General features: G+C 39.7%; 3 protein-coding genes across 3 annotated transcripts in view; 1 reads left to right on the top strand and 2 right to left on the bottom strand.

Moving 5' to 3' along the window:
- LOC110068286 (uncharacterized) overlaps positions 1-2850 on the top strand; it is a 30374-nt gene extending 27524 nt beyond the window's left edge. Inside the window, exon 10 of the mRNA XM_020775666.2 lies at positions 1124-2850. Coding sequence (XP_020631325.2) covers positions 1124-1336 — 213 coding nt within the window. The 3' untranslated portion in view covers positions 1337-2850. The remainder of the gene's footprint in view (positions 1-1123) is intronic.
- A 2228-nt stretch (positions 2851-5078) lies between these two features.
- LOC149106877 (E3 ubiquitin-protein ligase TRIM45-like) lies at positions 5079-9958 on the bottom strand. The gene is made up of 4 exons (XM_089298822.1): positions 8218-9958; positions 6224-6487; positions 5947-6148; positions 5079-5359 (listed from the first exon to the last, which is right to left on the bottom strand). The coding sequence occupies exons 1-4, from the start codon at positions 9713-9715 to the stop codon at positions 5266-5268; spliced, it is 2058 nt and encodes a 685-aa protein (XP_089154948.1). The 5' UTR covers positions 9716-9958; the 3' UTR covers positions 5079-5265.
- A 2254-nt stretch (positions 9959-12212) lies between these two features.
- The window catches only part of LOC110068320 (E3 ubiquitin-protein ligase TRIM71-like), a 120439-nt gene continuing 112883 nt past the window's right edge, over positions 12213-19768 (bottom strand). Inside the window, exon 5 of the mRNA XM_089298820.1 lies at positions 12213-13485. Within this exon, the coding sequence (XP_089154946.1) occupies positions 13331-13485 (155 nt within the window). The 3' untranslated portion in view covers positions 12213-13330. The remainder of the gene's footprint in view (positions 13486-19768) is intronic.

Below are 19768 nucleotides of genomic sequence, written 5' to 3'. Positions count from 1 at the left end.
AATTTCATCAACATTAAAAAAATCTACAGAAACTGGTACGACATAAGAAACTGTGTTGTTTTAGAGAGTTTCTGTGATCATGTTACCTGTTTTGTTGAGGCATGCAGCTGTACATGCGATTCTTGATGTATTATTTGCTGTCACATCCAAAATTGCAGTGATGTTTTCATTACGAGTGTTATTGTGTTTTCAAAATAGATTTTAATTAATTTTAATTAGCCTGCTTAATATTCCACGCGTCTTCCTTAGAAACATGGTTCTAACGTGTAGATCGTTTCGAATTCAGTGACTGTCGCATGCCCAGCACTTGATAGTCAGCGCTTGATAAGAAATGTCAGCTTTGGCTGTCTCCCACGACGAATGTAACACATGAACCCTACTGAAAGGCGTCGCTCAACAACAGTGTTGTATCTGCAGCTCAGCACGTTGTTTGAGTGACTTACGTATATTTGGAATTGCATGGGTTCGACTGGCATCGAATGGATGTCATCGAATGGTTTCCCGTCAGCGATGTATTATTTCTCTTTTTCTGGCTTGGGTTATCAGCTGAGTGATAAAGACTTTTCGCTGCTGATCACCTGATTTAATACTTTTCTTTATTATATGGCTGTGTTTCAAAAGGACTGGGAACTACCGAATTCAGGAAATTGATTGGCTGAAATCGATATCGAAAGCGGTCTAGATGCGGAAAATCTAGACTGGTTACATTTTGCGATGAAAAAGTTGCAAACAAAAACTACAAAAGTGTTCGCCATTTTCTCCTATTTTCTTCTCAATCATTTTTGGAAGTACCAAAAAGCCTGATGAGGAGAAAAAAAAGTAAACGGGACGAGCAAAATTTGGCAGTTCAGCTTATCTCGGTTCGCGAGCAAAATGTCAGCTAGTACAAACCAGTTACATAAAACAAATTAAATTTTTTTTCTTTGCCATAAAATAAACATCTTATTAACCGAGCTAAGTCGGTCTGTATCTTGACCTCGGTCGTGTGTACAGACGTCACTGCGTTTGGTCTGTACTCACGACCTCGGTCACGATTCTCCCATACAGACCTCCTACTCGGTTAATAAGAGCTACGTAATCACTTCAGTGATGTATAAATTACGCTTGCATTCTCTTTATTCAGGTGGACGTGTACAGTTTTGGTTTACTGTTGTGTGAAATGTGCGTCAGAGAACTACCGGTTCCTCAAGAGGTCCATTGTCAGATCGGCCAGGTAACTAATGGTGCCCTGCGAGGGCTCATTGAGCAGTGTGTGAAGAGGGACCCTGAGGAACGCCCTAGCATGAGTAACATAATATGTGAGCTGGAACAACTTGAACAGGCCAAAAGTATTTGATCCCTTGGAAGAACTCGTACGCAACAGAGACCATTAGTCCAGAAAGAGAATACTGATCTAAAATCTTTAGATCCAAACCAACCGTACAATCATTTTACCCTATAGGAATCCTATTGGAAGCATTTAGAAACAAGGTACATCGATTATATATAACGACCTTGTAGAAACTAGGATAGAAACCTCAAGGGAATCCTTGAAACCTTCATGTAAATTCAAGGACAGAACTTTCTATGAACCTCGATACTTCAGGGTTAAAGCCCCCTGTTATAACCGTTGTCGCCTTGGTGCGCATTCTGTAAAAGACTATAACTTTGTTTAAGGCCTTCACGCAACAAAACCACTATGTTGATCATAACCTTGGTAAAACTGAGATGAAGACTGAATCTATTAAAACTAAGAAGGCTATATTATTCTTTCTTTAATTATTATTATTGTTATTCCTATGTACGATTTTATTTGCTATAATTATTGGTTCTATTTCTTGTCAATTAGAATTATGAGTTAAGCTTTAAAGCTCGAGGCAGGGTGCTGTTAAACAGCGGATGTGAGAACAATTTACCTAACTTGTGCTGAACGTTTGATACGTTTTTTGTGTAAAAGAAAATGGAATCAAGGCTAGCGAAATTCGATTCTATGAAAGTCAGTTATCTTGGGCTGACAGTAGAACCCCTTTAATTCGTTCATCGACGGGCCACGAACATTTGGTCGTATTAATTATAAAGGGTAAAATTATAAAGGATTACCGTGTACAGGTTGGGATTTCAAAAAATGTGGCCGTTGGCCGTCATATCGGGGATTTTCTATAAGAAACAGTATGGGCGTTTCGCCGGGAAAGAAAAGACTGACCGAAATAACGACGTGACCGTATTAACGTGGTGACCGTAAGGCGTGGCTCCACTGTATTTATGTTAATTCCTATATACAATTTAGCGTTATCTCAATGTGCAATAACTAATAGTTTTATCTTTTTCCAGTTACGATTACGACTGATGCTTCCGTATACTATATATTGCGGCTTGGTATTTAATCAAGGGCACGGCAACAAGGGTTTTCTCTCAAACGCCTTAAAATGCTGCTTATTTACGCTATTAAGCAGCGCTGTAAAATTGCCACCTGTTCGATCGGTCATTCTGTTGGGAACTTGAGCCTTCTCGAATATTTTTAGGGCCTTCTTTTTGGTCCATTTCCTGAAAATCTACTTACCTTTCCAAAAATCACAGTTGATCGCTTTTGTGGTACCAAAAACGAAATTTTTATCAATCTGGAAACAACAGGCATACCACGAAAGTATGAGGCGACAATTCTCTACGGTATTCGGAGAGGATTAAAATCCTTCTGAACAAATAATTTACCGAAACCACCCGAGGGTGCCTCTGATTAAATATCCGTTGTTTATTTTAAATTCCAGTTTAGTTTTGTCGTATTATCTTTTTCTAGTTAAAATGATAAATGAGTTTGCGCCTTTTGTGTAATATCCTGAAAGGATACAATAAAGGATTCTTATCTTATCGTTACTTATGGCAGGGTTCTTACTGATAGACCACGGATATATAAACAATAGCCTCCATTTGGCGCGAAAATATGCTAGGATATTTGTCCGCGGACATTATCTGTTCCGAGAAACGAACAGTTTTCCGAGAGCGTAGCTCGAGGAAAACTGTGAGCTTCGAGGAACAGATAATGTTCAAGGACAAATATCCGAGCATATTTTCGCCCCAAATGGAGGCTAGCGTGTTTATTACTCTTCAAATCTTTTTCGCAACTCGCGCAGTTTTGAAAATTGGGGAATATTCTCGAATATTCCCCAGTTTCAGCTGGAGAATATTCGGTCACGTGACGTGTTTAGACCAATCGCGCGCGAGCGAAAACTATTTGATGGATTATAAGATAAATTATAACCCACCGATTAATTCTCGCGCGATTTTATTGGTATTTTACGTCACGTGGTGCAAAATTACAGAACGGGTATTTAGCTCTTATTAACGGAGCAGGAGGTCTGTATGGGAGAATCTTGACCGAGGTCGTGAGTACAAACCGAAAGCATGAGATCTGTACACACGACCGAGGTCAAGATTCTCCCATACAGACCGACTAAGCTTGGTTAATAAGATGTTTATTATATGGTGCCAACAAGAAAAATTTAATTTGTTTAATGTAACCGCTTTGTACTAACTGACATTTTGCTTGCGAAAGGCGATGAGCTGAATGTAATTCTGCCAAAGTTTGCTCGTCCTCAATACTTTTTTATAGGACTGCAGACTCCATACTTTTTACCCCTCTGTTCGTTTCTCGTGGAATACTTAAATAGTCCTTCATAATTCGTTTATCGATAATCTACCTATCATAATTGATCTTTTACTTCGATACAACCTATCAACATTTATTTCTACTTTGCTGACTATATGCTGTCTCAGACTTAGCGCTTAGAAGTGTGCAGTCCGGTGATGTGAGGGATGATCTTCAGGTCATCCCTGGGTATAATGACACACTTGCCAGAAACACAGTCACTCTCGGGCATACGTTCGGGCCAGGCCAAAAACAGCTCGAACCCGGCCGTGCTCTAATGGACCAGTGTCGTAGAATGTTTAGCGCCTAGGATTAATTTTGTCAGGGAATCTGTCGCAAACAAGACCAATGTCTTGGCCTCTATGCAAAATGATTCGATCATTCTAAGCTGAGAGAAATTTCGTTTTGCGAACTGAGCTACCATAATTTTACCAGTTATTTTGAGCAGCAAGCAACCTTGAGAGAACATCTAACAAAAGTTCACAATATCCCATGCATTTAACCGTCCCAGGCTAACATTTGTCAGGACTGCCACTCGAGATCTAGATATATCTTATCGCAAAATTTCACGCCCTACTATCAGCTTCTACGTATTATTATACATTGAACTCACTATCCCTTTTCTGATTGGTCGAAAGCGTCGAAATCAGCGCCTGTGACGTCATCTCTGCATTCGGTCATTCGGTTTTTGTGATATCCAGAATAATCAAGGTCTCGGTAAGGGTTATCAACCGAAACGGAAGGCTGAGGCTGATAACTCCTACCTCGACCTAGTATTCTGGATATCACAAAAACCTCATCCAATAATTGTTTATTATCGTCACAGGATGCATTTCATATAGCCTTGATTAGAATGTTGTGCGAAGTAATAAATCTGCAATGGACCAGCAGTCCTTCAAGTGAAACATGACGGCACTTTTTTTTTTTTCGATTCACACAAATACTCATGGCCTAGGTTCACTGTAAATAAGCCGTGATGTTCAGGCTGTAATAATACCAGCGCTCATGAACACGGAACAACTTTGACAGTTGTGATGGCAACACGATACCGCAAGAGTTGGTCGTACTAGATATGAGTGGTCTGCCTAACAAATGTAAACCACCGCGAAGTGGGAATCCGTTTTGATTAATCAATACACTTACAAACGGAACTGGACAACAAGAAGTCCTGATTACCAGTTAGGAAAACAAAATTGAGAAAAGAAGCCGAACATTTAACTTTTTGATGAATAAAAGTAGTAGAATTGTCATCGAGATCTCACCATTTGACAGCATTTGAAAACTTTTCAGTCGAAAGGACTACTCCATTTCAATTCCCACCGAACAGGCTGTGTATCTCATCAAACTTCCAGTGGAAAGGCCCCTTCAAATTAATTCGTTTCCTACTGGAAAAACCGGTTTTCCTATAAAAATAAAAAGCACCTATGATTGTTACCGCCAACATGAACTTGACTCGTTTCTTTTTTTTTTGGCTCGTTGCACGAAATTGCGAAAAGGCTGCCAAAGATCTGGTATTAATTTGTTGACGCTGAAACTCAACTACCTTTTGTATTCCTCTTCTTCCTGGAACATTCCTAAAACTATCTATTGTCAGAGTACTCGCTTTGGACTAGCGAAACAAGGTTCGAACAAAGCGTAGCAGTCTATGGAAGAGCTGCCTCGCCTGACTGTGAAATTCCCTTTTGTGCCAGTTGGCTCTTGAGTCGATCAAGATATCCTGGGTCCGGATAGCCGCACCTAAAAAGAGAAAAATATGTTTTAACTAAGTAAACCTCTCGCTAGCGTTCTAACCTATTGCGTTCACGGCCACGCTGAGAAATGGATATTAAATTATCACGTCGGTAGATTTCTCTGGTAACTGGGAAATCGTAACTCAGCAATGGGCAGTGACTTTAAGGTAAATAATTCGAGGCGACAAGAGCCGTTCATTGTTGTATATTCACACATAAAATTCTTATCCTCCACTTCATCTCTCTCCAACCCCCCCCCCCCCCCCCCCCCCACACCGCCCCCTCCTCTATTCTTTTCCTGCCGCTTAAAACGGAGCTAGGATTAATGTCTCACTCCCTTATTTACCAGCAGCTTACAACTAGTTTACCTCTCATTGCAGTAAATATATATACGTTTGTAACATGTGACAGCAAACTGAGATCAGCTTTTACATCTGTCCTTTTATTGACGAAGTTCATTGTACAATTGTCAGTACACAACTTGCTTATTGACAGCTAGTTATGAAACAATTCATCGTCAGTAAGAGGTGAGATCTATGAACATACTGATTTAACAGTACTTGGTACGCAAATAGTTAAATGGGTAACACATACCTGGATGGCCATACACTTATACTCGTTTTCAGTTCGACACCGTTAGATAAGACGGTATTGTCTTCTCCAATGGTAAATAACAATCGTCCATCAAACGCCCTTCTCAGCAGGCTGCACAATTTCTGCCCTTCCGCGTTATCAGGAAGGTAGGCGTTACAGAAGAAGCACCAGTAGGGTACCCCCGGATTGGGATGCTCCGGACCTGTAATAAAGGTACACTCAGTACACTTACAATGAAATGCATAAGACAGCTACAAAGGTATCAGATCAGCAGTACCTTGAATGCCTCTGTCAAAGTTGAAGCGAATCACTATGGTTCCACAGTCTTCGTGCCCCGGGAGAGAATGATCTGCATCAGTCCCATAGGTCATGTGCCCAGTTGGTTGGTTTCCTTCACAAATCACATCCTGTCCGCACTCTACACATACCCCTTTTATCTGGTTTTTACAGGGCTTGCAGACGTAGTGACCACATAGTGATAGGTAAGCCACAAAGGCGTATTCCGAGCACCTACAGCACTTGATAAATGTTGGCGGCTTGACTGAACAGGATGAAAGATAATATAAGTCAAGTTAGTGTTGATTAAGAAAAACATTTAGGGTTGCAGCATGCACTAATGTTAAACCATCTTACACCCGGTGAACCCACGCTGTATTCATCACATTTGCTTAGCACCTACGTTATCTTTCATTTCATTTAGTTTTTGATCAAGAGAAAAAGTTGGAACAAATCCACATTTTTTTTTTAATCCACTGCTAGATAACGAGCCTAGTATGGGGCTAGCATTAATACAGTGAAATCCCGATTTTCGAACCTCTAAGGAAACCGACAATTGGTTCGGTTTTACAGTGAAACAAACCCAACAGAGGGAAACAGGTTTTCAGACGTTTTTATTAATCGAAGGGTTCAAAAAACGCGGCATTCCACAAAACAAGTCGCCGTTTTTCTCAGTTAATTGGCTACTATTGGTATTACTCAGCTACTTGTTGAAGAAATATACTCTGGAAATTCAAAAACGGACACGCTCAAATTTATTTAACCTTCTGATCTGATCTCAATCTGTTGTTGTTATTACAGAAAATTGAAGAAAGAAGTTTCTTGATTCTTTTAAAATGATAAAAATTGCAGAGTATTACAATTGCCAGCTTTTCCGTGTTTTATCATTTAACTATTGCCTACAGGCAATAGATAAATGGTAATTGTATAGCGGAACCCAGTTCCCTCTCAAATCTTCCACTGTAATAAGTCCTCCATTGTTATTATCTTTTTACGGCATTTAGCTTAACTCTTCTACATTCCTTTTTTTGTGTCGCTGTTTTGGGGTGTCCAGCTACTAACAGCCTTTGCAGGAAAACAAAGAAAGGGAAGTACGGAACATTAGATATGGTTTTTAACAAGATAAAATTTTCTTTTCGCCAATGACGTTTTTTTTTTCATTGAACAGTGACTCCCCATGGATTTTTGGCATCATGTATGTAGAAATTTTCGCAGTGTTTAACAAAGGGAAATCGTCTTATGTTTATTACGCTACAGTCAAGAAGACTCAGGCTGCGGGCTTTTTAAGATAAAAGTAATTACAATAAAAGTAATTACAACTTAGAACAACCCGGTTGCGGAATGTGTGTTTTAAAAATAAGTTATTTTGATTTAGGTGGGTTACTTTCAAATTTTTAGCTTTCATAACCTTAATTATCCATATTCACTAACACTAAAACGACTAAGTTAACTGAAAAGTAACACGCTCAATTTAAATGGTATCTAACACTGAAATTTTTGCTCTTTTGAATGAACAATGAAGGGTAATGAAGGATACTTGATCAACTTGAAAAGGTGGCGCTGTTGTAATGAAAAGAAACGCATGAAAATTAATCATTCAACAGCAGCAATTAATAAAGGACATAAAGCCTCAATGATTAAACTACGTTTATCATAGATTTAAATTAATGATAATTAAAAAATTATAATAAAACAATAGAAATAAATATACAATACTTAATAGCGGAAGCCACATCAGCCTTGGCCAGTTTTCATGCAGGTCCTCTGTTGTGATCGAATTAGCATTTGGAGATGTTGGTTTTTGTGGAGGGAGGAAAACCGGAGAACACGGAGAAAAACCCTCAGGGCAAGCTGAGAACTGACAACAAACTCAACCCACATATTTGAACAAAGAGTTGGAATGTAAAGCCATCTAAATCATCAACCATGTGCTTGTTGCACCCCGCACGATGAAAAATTTAATCAAAGAAAAAAAGTAGAATTAAAAACAGATACCTGGCGATTCCGTATGTTTTGCTTTCTTTTCTCCTCTCAACTTTCTTTCTTTCACTTTCAAGTGGAAGGGACTTCCCTTGATCGCTTCGCCTGCCACTGTTATGACAACATTGAACTCTCCTGCAGCTTCAGGTCTGTATGATACTTTATAGCAGCCATCTTTTGAGTCTGTTATGGTGGCCTCCAAGGTTTTTCTCGTCTGGAGAGACTGGATGCAAACTTCAACCATGTCAATTTCACTGTAGGTTTTAATTCCCTGTGAATCCTTTGTAATCACTGTAAAAGTGCAATCTTCGCCTTGTACGGCACCCTCTGTCAGGGCCATGCTATCCACCATGGTTGACGAAGGTTCAGTGTTTGTCGTGAGTAACTTCCCCGGTGAATCTTTCAGGGACGACAAGTCATTTGAAACGTATTTGACGGTGGAATAATTTGCCTTCAAGTTAAATGCACAAGGCTCCATAAGTTCCTGAAACCTTTGTTCAAGCACTTCTTCCACGTTTAGAATCTCTGGTAAATTATTTCGTTGAAGTATTTCGTTGCCAAAGTCCAAGCTGCTCTCTATTTCAACCAGTTTTTCGTCCAGGCTGGTCATTGTGTTTGAAAATGCAGCATCGAAAGTTTCTTTCTGCTTCATTAGTCGATCGGTCATGCTTGCTTCATGCTGGCGAATCAATTCTATGTTCCTTTCCACCGTTCTGTGTATTTCTTGTGTCGCTTGTTCGACGCTTTTGTTCATTCTTATTCTTTGCTTTTCGAGGAATTCTTTTTCGCTCTTCAAACGAGGAACATTTGCCTGGACTTCTTGCATCTTATTCTCAATTTCTGATTTCTTCTTTTGTAATCCGTTGTCAAGCGAAACGATGTTGTGGTCTCGATGATCCAATATGGCGCAGTCACGGCAAATACATATCACGCATTGTTCACAATAAAATCGCACTTCATCGTTGTGTTTCTTGCAAACATTTGCTCTCCTGGCGTAATCTCGGGCATCGCTAGGCTTGAATTTCCCAATTTCTTTAACCTGATGACCACTAAGAGCTTTCATTTTTCTGTGAGCCCTAGCGCAGTCTTCACACAGGAAGTGATTGCAATCAGCACAATAGTACTTCAACGACTTTCTTACGTCGCAGTTTCCACAGTGTGGTGAATCTTCCTGGCCTAGTCCGCTGTAAGCCTTAACAATGTCCACCATCTGCTTGTAAAACAGGTTGGATGGAAGGCTGCTGATGTTGTTGCTCGGGCATTCGGTGATCTGACGGCAGGTTGGACAACTCAACGCTTCTCCACCCTGCTGTCGCAGCCAAGCTTCCAGACAGGATTTGCAGAAAGTGTGAAGACATTTCAGTATTTTCGGTTCGTTGCTTTCACTAAACTGCTCCTTGCACACTGAACATTCTAATTCCCTCTTAACTTCGTCGAAAAAGCTCCTACTTTGAGCCATCACGCGAAGACGCCAAAATCCCCGAGGTGTTACTGGTGAGCAGGTCTCACGCATGACGGAGAATTAATCGGAGTGGCCCTGGAGACCGGAAGCTAATCCGCGTGCTTCTTTGTAGCTTGTTATTCTTTCTTTTTGATCTGCTTTCCCCATGATTCTACAGGCCCCAACTTTTCAAAATATATCAACAGGTGAAAGCAAAGAGCTAAAAGTTTAATTGGCTAGAATGTGCGCGATTTAGTAACGATCTTTCATTTGAAATGCTTAAAATTATTTGCATTGCGGTTAATTCCTGGAAATCCAGTGACTTCCGGTTTCGTTTTCTCAGAATCGTGACCGAGAAAATGTCACAGCACAGTTGAACTCCCGGTATATAGTGAGTCTTTTCGTTCAGGTAGAAGAAAACAAATGTACGTCGGGTCAGGTTGGCATAAGTGTGAGTTTGGCATTTGATCAGGCGACAGCAAAACCGGGCAATCTACCTCAGTGTTCATTTTCAACTGACTATGGAGATCTCAGGATCGTAGATGCTGTAGCTAACACATTCGCCGATCCTGAATTTAAGAAATAACACAACTGAAAATGTTTGTTACCAGCTTGCTTCTTTTCGTGTAACACTGCATATGCTGCTTTTCACACTTTTCCGGTGGATAAACAGTCAAATCCCGATTACTTGAACCTTCAGGTTCTAACCGAGCCTGAAAACCCTGTTTCCGGTTAGCACTCGATAAATGGAAATAACACGATATAAATTTAAAAAGTATGTACCCGCAGTCTGCCTTTAACCCACGACCTGCAGTCTGCGTTTTACACTGACCGATTTGTCGGTGTTGTAAGTCGGCTAATGACTCGGCGTACAGGCTCAGGTACCTGAAATTCAATTGTCACATATGATGTGCTGGATGTCTCGGTTTAGTGCCACTGTGAGGTTGAAAATCGTCTGTTTTACCTAAATTTGTCAATTTCATTTATTAAGCAGACCCATTTTACCTACCCAAGCATTTCTTATCAACGGGATCAATCTATTCCCCACCCCCCCCCCCCCTACCCCCGTTCTCTTCGCATCGTCTGAGCAAATCTTCTTAGCCGTGGACCAGTTGGTAGGCCTTTCATCTTGTTTCAGCAATCTTTTCCTTAATTCAGCACAAAATTGTGTAAGAACTTTAGTTATTCCAGTGTCCGTTAGTTTTAGAGCGGATACTATTTTCCTACGCCATGCTGGGTCCAAGAGACCGTGATGGTGGGTAAAGATAGTTAATCTGCTAAATATTTTTATTATTTTTAGATTATTCCTGGTTTTGGAAATCTCAGGGAAGACTAGGGCCCCGTCCACAGGTATCCGGATATTTTTGAATCCATAACTTTTTCTTTCCGGATTCGGCTTCCGCCCACACGCACCCGGCGAATTCGGCAGCGAATCCGGATATTTTTTAATCCGCTCTCCAGAATGGAAAAAAAATGACGTAGCAAAATCGTGTCCAGTCTCTTGCCGAACAATAAACCAGTATGGCGGCACAACGTGTAGGCCTAGTTTCTCTAGAGTGAATCCGGATATCATCGGATGCGTGTGGACAGGCGAATTCGATTTGAATACGCTGCGTGTGGACGAGGAAATTTTGAATCCGGAAAGAAAAAGTTGCGGATTCAAATATTTCCGGATACGTGTGGAAGGGGCCCAGAAGGAGCTAAACTTATGACGCGGACTCTGGTCTCGTGGACAGCCCAAGTGGCTTCACACGCACTGGAGTTTCATCCTCCTCGAAAACATCCACACAACACGTGTGGTGCATTATTGGCAGCAGTACTGGGTGCCATATCTAAAAACAAATTGACAGGGACTGCTTTGAGAAGAAGGCCTACACCAGGAGATTAACTCTCGAACCCGTCTTCGTCTTGCTGTAGCCAAACGGCCTCAAAAGATCATGATGGGTGGAAAAGACTAATTTTGCATTGTTTGCGCTCTTCCATAAGAGGCCTTGCACATTGCTTTGGATTGTTGTCTTAATCATTTCAAACTGTAACAAAATGTCAAAATGTCAAATTATGATATTATTTTGATGTTACCCAAAATTTCTTATTTCATACCACCAAAATATAACAAATGGAAGAGAGTCAATACGGGACTATTATCTTTCAAAAGTGGCAAGAAGAGGTTGTAAATTGTAAACTTTAATGAGCTTAGTCATGACTAATCATATGACATAATGCTGGTGATCAACTGCGACACTGTAATTGGACATTTACTGACGATTTTGTTCTTTGTTCGCTTGGGAAGTTTGGTGACGACGCGAGATGCTTACTATATTTGAAATTATGCTAAAATGACTGAAACATGTATGCAAATGTCCGTTTTTAGGACCGTTTAGCTCCAGTTTTTGATCCACTAAGCACGCGTAGAAAATAGAGATTTCACATTTGATGAAGTTTCTTAAGTTGGTCATTCTGCATCGTGAATGATTACATTTATCAATTGCAAAAATGAGCGAAAGGAGACTAAGACGTTTCGAGGTCATCTTGACTGTATTATCAAGTAGAGAAAATACCGTTCAAGATGTTAATTTTATAGTATTGGAATGAATACATTTTTTTATTAACTATTTTTCGACTCGACCAAATTAATTACATAGGTGTGTGTAGCATTTTTAACTTGTCAAACACTTTTATTATTAGCCTCTGGCTCGGGGGACTAGGTAACCACCCCCTTCCCTGTGTATATAATAAATTCTCCTTCTTCTTATCCTTTTCTTTATAGTATGAAACGGGTGTAAGGATATGTTAATTAACATCCCGACTGTTATTTTCTCTACTTGATAATGGCGTCAAGATGACTTCTAAACCTTATATTCTCCGTTCGCTTAATTTTATAATTAATTGTCTTTTGTAAAGTTTCCTTATCAGAATCCTAAATGAATATTATAAAAAAAGCAATATATATGCATGGTCATACAACATCTCTGATGCGGAAGAGACCAAGTCTCATATATATGGTACGAGAAAAAGGTTCATATGGTCTTTGTTTCTGTCAATTACCTCTATTTACTTCCATTGCAAGGGCACCTCTATTCAGGGGATGGGAACACTTTTTCTGGGTTCCGAAGCCCTGATTTACCTCTGCCAAGGGACGCCGTAAGCACCTGGAATGTGACTAACTTCAAAGAGGGTTGATACGGACTAGTGTGCAGTAATCACAAGCGATGACGGCTTTCAAATCATGACCTTTTTAATACTGCACATCAATGAACAATATAACCTTGCCACCAACGGGTGAAAAATTGTTCGATTTATCCTCCCGGAGTCGAAGCGCCGAAGGCTATATTTCATCACAAAAATAACAACTTACTAATGAATAGTTGAAAAAGAATTCTGTTCCGTAGTAATGAGCTGTTGATATCACAAACCTTAAGAAAAACCCACCCTTCTGGCTGGCGTTTCTTTTTTAAAGATGACGGGACGAAACGAGCTGCGTAAGACTAGCCACGAACAAAGTTATCATTTAATACACTGGACACTGGATATGTTTTACTTTTTCATTAAGTACCAACCCTAAAAATATAAGACTATTTGGCTAACACCCAGAGGGGATATCATTTTTGAGATATTGGTGGTGTGACTTTTTTCGCTATTCGATGGTTGACGGTTAACCCCATTGCCATTGAGACCCTCGGCCATGACTCATCTGAATATATTATATTGTTTCAGGTGAAACGGGATTTCCGTTTTCTTCGTTGTTGCATCTTGAAGGAAAGGGTAGTAGGGCTTCACTTCCAAGTTTTGTCCTTCAAGAGTGTGGCCTTGCGTTTGACTCTTGGCCATGACATTTTGAACACCTGTGAAGAAAGACAAAAAACTAAAGACAAAAAAAAAAAAAAAAAAAAAACTGGAGGGCTCTCAGATTGGATGATGTTTTTTGAAAGATTCAGTTATTTCAATTGTTCCTCTGCGAAAATTAATTTGGCCCCTAATTTCGAGTTCAAGAGATTCGTTAGTTCTTATTAGTGCAGAGTGCACTATTGGGATGGTTATGGGAGCTGCCTGCCGCTAAGGAACTAAGGTGTTATGGTACTATGGCCCTATGGCGCTAAGGTGTAAACTTTACTGTTTGTTTAATTAATTAATTTCAATTCATTAATTAGTCTAGGGGCAAGGAAGTAGTGGGGGTAGGATGGGAAAGGTACATGTGTACTCTACGTAAAACACATTCCATCGCCGTCACGTAACCTCGAACATCGCAAAGCTATATATTTGTTTCAGGTAAACCCTTGCTCTCCTTGTGGTACCGTTCTCTTAGAGCAAAACTAATTTGCCCTAAACGCATGCGTAGATTAGTTAGCGTTCGTGGCTTCTATATTAGGTGAAGGACACATTGCATAGGGAATCACGCACAAATGTTGACTGGTTTTCCTTATGGTAGAGCTCAACATGTAAGACGCATGCGTTCTAGCATCGTTAGTGCTATACACTATCTTTCCACGCGGTATTTTATATATCATGTCATATGACCAAGGACGGCAGTTATTTTTCAGGTAGCGCCAATTGTCCCTTTTTATTGCAAAAGTGAAACGTTACTGTGGCTGCGTAGCTTTTAGAATTACGCACAGGTCGGTTCAACAAATATCATCTGCCGTTTTCAATCTACAATAGTGTGCTTGTCAGGGTTCAAATGTATTGCTTCTCCTTAGCAGCTTGTTTATTTCTTGCCTTAATTGTGTCTGTGAGAGAGACCAAAAAGTTCCCAAGTTAGTGGCTTTAATACTCCGCAAATTGTAAATTTGTAACAAAAGAAACCAGGAAAATGCTCAAATATTGCTGCAGACGCCGGGGCAGCTAATGAAAGCGCAAATTAATTTAATCAGTCTTTGAGGAGACTCATTCATATCGGCCAAGTAGCGCTGTTTATCTTCAATACTTTTCGTTGAAATGCTTCTCAGCCATCAATATCGTTGTGTGTTAATTTTGAATTGTTTTATTGTTAACAACAAAGGTGGCAACAGAAAAGAAAGTGGTATTTCGTGACTATCTTATAATTGAATTAGTTCTTGTTCATCGGTAAAAATTTGCATTTTTAGTAAAACAACATCGTTTCAGTTCCGTTTCTTCATCACTACATCAGATATTTAACTTTCTTTCATTTATCTCCAAAAAACAAGGACATCTTCCGTATGTTTTGGAGAAAACAAGGGTTTCATATTACATGGCTTTGCGAGGAAAACAAAAGTATCAAGTTACAAGGTTGGCGTGAAGAGCTAAATTGTCACGTTTGCTGCTTCAGCGTATTATTGAATTGAAAATGAACGAAAATCAACGTAAAACACAAGTAGTTATTAATTTGTGCGTAATGTTTGGACCTTGAATGAAAATACAACCTTGAAACATACACACTGCAAAGGGGAAAAGCCGTAGCAGACTACCAAGGTAGACACAAACCGGAAGTGAACCGAGCAGGGGTGAATACTTATGGGACTACTGTACCAGAACTATCAATTGCGCTCTGCACTATCTGAGATTGTCACACTAGTTTTTAATGTTAAGTACAAACTGCACTCAAAAGAACTGAAGTCTAGAATTAATATTGGCTGGTTTGTAACTCTGGTAATTTGCCTTTAGCTGTAATGATAATAAATAAATCTTACTTGAAGGATCCTCGAAATAAACCAAGGCTTGATCTTTTCCTTTCCTGTCCACTTGGCTAATATCTTTTCCTCCACACCGTTTTTCATTTTCAAAATACAGTGCTATAGTGTCATCGGTTGTTTCTTTTTTCAATCCTGTTACCAGAATACATGAGCAGATAGGCACACGCTTCAAATGAGGTTTCTTTCCTTGGAGACCTTTTCTATCTTTGTTTACTTTGCGGAATAGCGATTCAAAGTCTGAAAAATATAGAAAAGAGCTTTCAACTTGATTAATTGCCACTTACAAATTAATCTAACTCAAGAGAGAAAGCAGGGTAAGAGAGTTAATACCCAATTTAGGCTTATTCCTAAGAGAGTGCCGCTTGTTAATTTTACACATGGTAACTAGTTTGTCCGCGGAAAGTGTTGCCAGGCGCGTTGTATGGATGACTTCACTGGATTGGTTATTTCAAGACCCTCCAAAGATTTCCGAAACCACAGAGATCGAAAAATAACCTGTACTAGGCACGAAAGTTTTAAATTCTGTCGTTTTGTCTTGAGAGAAAAAAAAAAAAAAAACCTATTTAAAACAAATTATAATTCGTTCTCCCTATATTACAATTTCCTAAACATCTTCATCTTGGCATTCCATAGGGTCCTTTGATAATTAAAGGATGCCTAGATGAAGGATCGCAAAGAAAGATCGACTCTACTTGGGGCGACAATACGCTCGCATATTTGTCCGCGGACACTATTTGTTACAAGAAGCAGAACAGTTTTCCGAGAGCGAAGCCCGAGGAAAACTGTGAGCTTCGGGTAACAGACCTTACATATTTTTAAAGTCAAATGGGAGCTATTGTGTCTATTACCGGTCAGGCATTTTTGCACGCAGAATCTTTTGAAAATATGGGAAATATCAATCGGACAGTTCCCAGTTTTAGCTGAAGCTCATTCAGTCACGTGACGCGTTTAGACCAATGGCGTTCAAGCGAAAAGATTTGATATATTTTACGAACGAATACTGAGATATTCCTTGAACCTGTATTTCTTGCACCACCACATGCAGTGAAGGAGAGCTTAATGTAAATAAGAACATTACGTGCATTTATAAAGGTAGAAATAATTAATAAACACAGGGTGTTTTCATAGGGTAACTTTTCAATCAAACATAGGGTAACAGAGTCAGTCCTCCATATAGCCCTAAGGTTGTAATTATTCCCAGGGTATATAATTCTTCTGACAGTATAACACTCCTTTTACGGCTTCAGTGCACTTTTTACAATGTCTAATTTCTCGCGTTCTGATTGGCTCATTTTTATCATCAATAAGAGTACAGACGGATAAAGTTTTAACTTACGCAAGCTTTCAAGTTCAACTGTCAGCTGTCAAACTGTCAACTTTTTAACCAATGAGATTCCATGTACTTTTTTAAGTAGCCAATCAAAAAGCGAGAAAAACTATCGACAGTGTTCGCGTCATTTTGAATAAAATTCCCTTATCTTTGTTAACGGCAAGTTTACGGCGTCTTTTCCCCTCATTTGTTCCCGGCATTTGACCATTCTGAGGTCTTGTTATTGTAAAAGAAAACAAATTGACGTCAGCTTTTTATGCGTCTGTCCTCTTATTGATGATAAATTGTCAAAGTTTATTCCGGAATCACTCACCTGCGGCTCGTGGTTCCACAGCCACTTTGACAATGTTATGACGCAATTTATTATCAGTAAGAGGACAGACGTAAAAACTGACATCAATTTGTTAAATATAGATCTTGTTAAAGAAACTACGCCTTTATATTTAAGTTTCCAACAATGACATATTACTTGTAGGTTTTGACTTTCCGAAGTCATGCTCACACATCTATAGAATCCAAATTGTCAACAGAGAGTACAATAGAGAGAACGGGATGACCTGCTACAATTATGTGAATTGACATTCTTAACACCCCTAAGTCACTGGAATTTCTTAATTTCTCCATAAATTGCCTTGTATTACGTCATTTGTGGTTATACGCTCATCAATCATAGTTCTCAACCAATGAGCGGGCGAGAATCCCCTCGGTTATCCTAAGAATGAATATAACTCAGTGATTTAAAATCACCTGGTTCAGATTCAAAAGTTGCAAGGGCGTCATTGTTGCAACCAAGATACACTTCCACGACTTCAACGTCACTGAACTTTTCCAAGTAAAACCGTAAGCAGTCTTTAGTGGTCGTTTCGCTGATTCCTTGTACGTGAACGTTAACTGGGTCAGGTGGTAACTTCTTCTTAGGAAGCTGGCGCACAACTGTTATAGATTTTCCGTGAATTGCATGTGGCTTCTTAAGCAGTCGTTCTAAATCTGTTTAGGCAAACCAGGATTATAATAATAAAAAACAAATTAAAACAGCTTCAGGCTTATAAATCCAGTTGCTCGCTTGCTCACTATTTTCAGATGTTTGCCAACATTTGGCCTTTTTTCCTTTGGCCAACGCGCGCGCTAGAGTTAAGACTACTGTTATTATATAGCTGAGGTGATCCGCGATGACAAGGAGAATTCTGATCAGCGGTTAACGGTCTGATTAGCCCTTAGCAGTCCGAATTTTGCAATACGAGCCATTAACATGGCCTGCTCACGAATTAATTTCGGCAATTGCCGCTTTCAATTCAATTTCATTGCACGATATAAACAGTGTTTTGTTAAGTAGGAATCTTTTTACCTCCATGTTTGGAAGACAATTTCATTTAAATCTTTACAAAGGCTAGTTAAATAACCTTTACAGTCGAACCTCCCGTAAGCGACCACCCAGAACGTCAAGCCCAGGTGGTCGCTTACAGGAGATGGTCGCTTAAGAGAGCTTAGACCATGTTGGGTTAAAATTTGGCTTCATTAGAATATGGTAACTACAGGGACTTGTTCCATGCGCCAATGCCAATGCAATGTTTTACTCACGTGAAAAGTCAATTTCGAGAAAAGAGTCCGATTCTTCCCATTGAGAAATTTCTGTCTCTTGTATTACCCAGGAATGCGATAATTGCTGCGGAGCGAGTATAGCGAGCGAGCAGCAACATAATCAGGATTTAAGAAGAATATATAGAAGGGGGTACGAATTCTCGAATGCATCACTTTTTACCAGAATGCATCGCATTAAACCAGAGTGCAGTGCGCCACTTTTTACCAGAGTGCATTGCGTCACGAGCAACACGATGGCACACCGTCGACCCGCCGTCCTTTTTCGCGTGAATTGCAATGAGAAAGAATAGTGTTTATGTTTTGCTCTGATTTACCAGAAAAACGATGTGAAGGAAATTGTGTATTACTTTCACAACTCTTGCTTTTGTTCTTAATGCAATAGGTAAAAGTTTGTAAATCTGGACGATTAATTGTGACATCTTAATTTTAAACCTGGTCGAATTCGTAAATGAAGTGAAATCGTCGTTACTAAAGCTTGTAGAATAATTAAAACAAACGAAAACCGTCGAACACGCTAATTTCATATTTGCTGTGATATATTTCTTTTCATCCAAACATGAATTCAAGCTAAAGCTTTAGTATTTTCACGCATCGCGATGGACGCGTTCTCGACATAGTCTGTCAACATTCCAGAGACATTTAATGCGTACCAGTACAGAATTTATAAGTCAGATTTCTGCTCCTACAATTTTTTGTCTTGATCCCTGGTCAGACCTCGCCATCGATGCGTAATCATGCACGAATTTGATGCATACAAGGATAGTTACACACCACGAATTGACACTACTTTAAGAAATAAAGGTTGTGAGTTTTTGAACGCGCAGATAGATGAGTCTGCGTAAAATATGTCACTATCAACAAAATGTGCCGCAGCATTACTGTCTTTTAGATACCCTAGTATTATAATACAACTCCTTATTATCCAATTACCTCTCTATTATCCGTCAAGTGGTCGCTTTCGGGAGGTTAAAAACAAAGGTAAATCTCAAAATTTTAGCTCGAGAAGTGGTCGCGGTCGCTTACGAGAGGTGGCCGCTTACAACAGGTTCTAAATATAGAGATTTGACTGGAAAACGTTTGGTATTTTAGAAAACTGGTCGCTGAGGAGAGGTGGTCGCAACCGGAGTTATGACTACATACAGTAGTCCATGCCATTCCCTGAACTCTCCCTTCCCCGTGCGCTATATGAAAGTTAAACCCAGGCAGAAGAAGAAAGAGACTCTCTCTTCTCGCGCCTGGGTCCAACCCCTATATAGCCCACGGGTAAGGGAGGATTTAGGGACTGGACTACTTATACAGATGACAAACGTATACATTGTACTTTTAACTGGGCGGCCAAGCGAGCAGCTTGGTAGCCTTTGCAAGAATAGGCGGCGAATTTCGATGATATAGTAAAATTCTTAATGGCTCTGAAGCTTGGGGGAATAATTCATGTTACATTTTGCGGTAGCTGGAAGCAAAGTTTTCTAAAATACATGAAAGAAAAAAAAAACTTGTTACGTAGAAAGTCTCGAGAATATAGAACAATGGAATATTTGGTTTCTAGGA

This window comes from Orbicella faveolata, unplaced genomic scaffold, assembly GCF_042242905.1.
Source record: "Orbicella faveolata isolate gen_17 unplaced genomic scaffold, um_ofav_v1 contig_3, whole genome shotgun sequence".
Taxonomy (NCBI): Eukaryota; Metazoa; Cnidaria; class Anthozoa; order Scleractinia; family Merulinidae; genus Orbicella; species Orbicella faveolata.
This window is presented reverse-complemented; position numbering and strand designations above follow the sequence as displayed.

Excerpts from the sequence above, each read along its gene's own strand:
- LOC149106877 (XM_089298822.1), bottom strand. The coding sequence starts at position 9,715 with ATGCGTGAGACCTGCTCACCAGTAACACCTCGGGGATTTTGGCGTCTT. Across the intron at positions 6,488-8,217 it reads AAAACATACGGAATCGCCAG|TCAAGCCGCCAACATTTATC; the intron begins GTATCTGTTTTT and ends CATCCTGTTCAG. Across the intron at positions 6,149-6,223 it reads CTTTGACAGAGGCATTCAAG|GTCCGGAGCATCCCAATCCG; the intron begins GTACTGCTGATC and ends CCTTTATTACAG.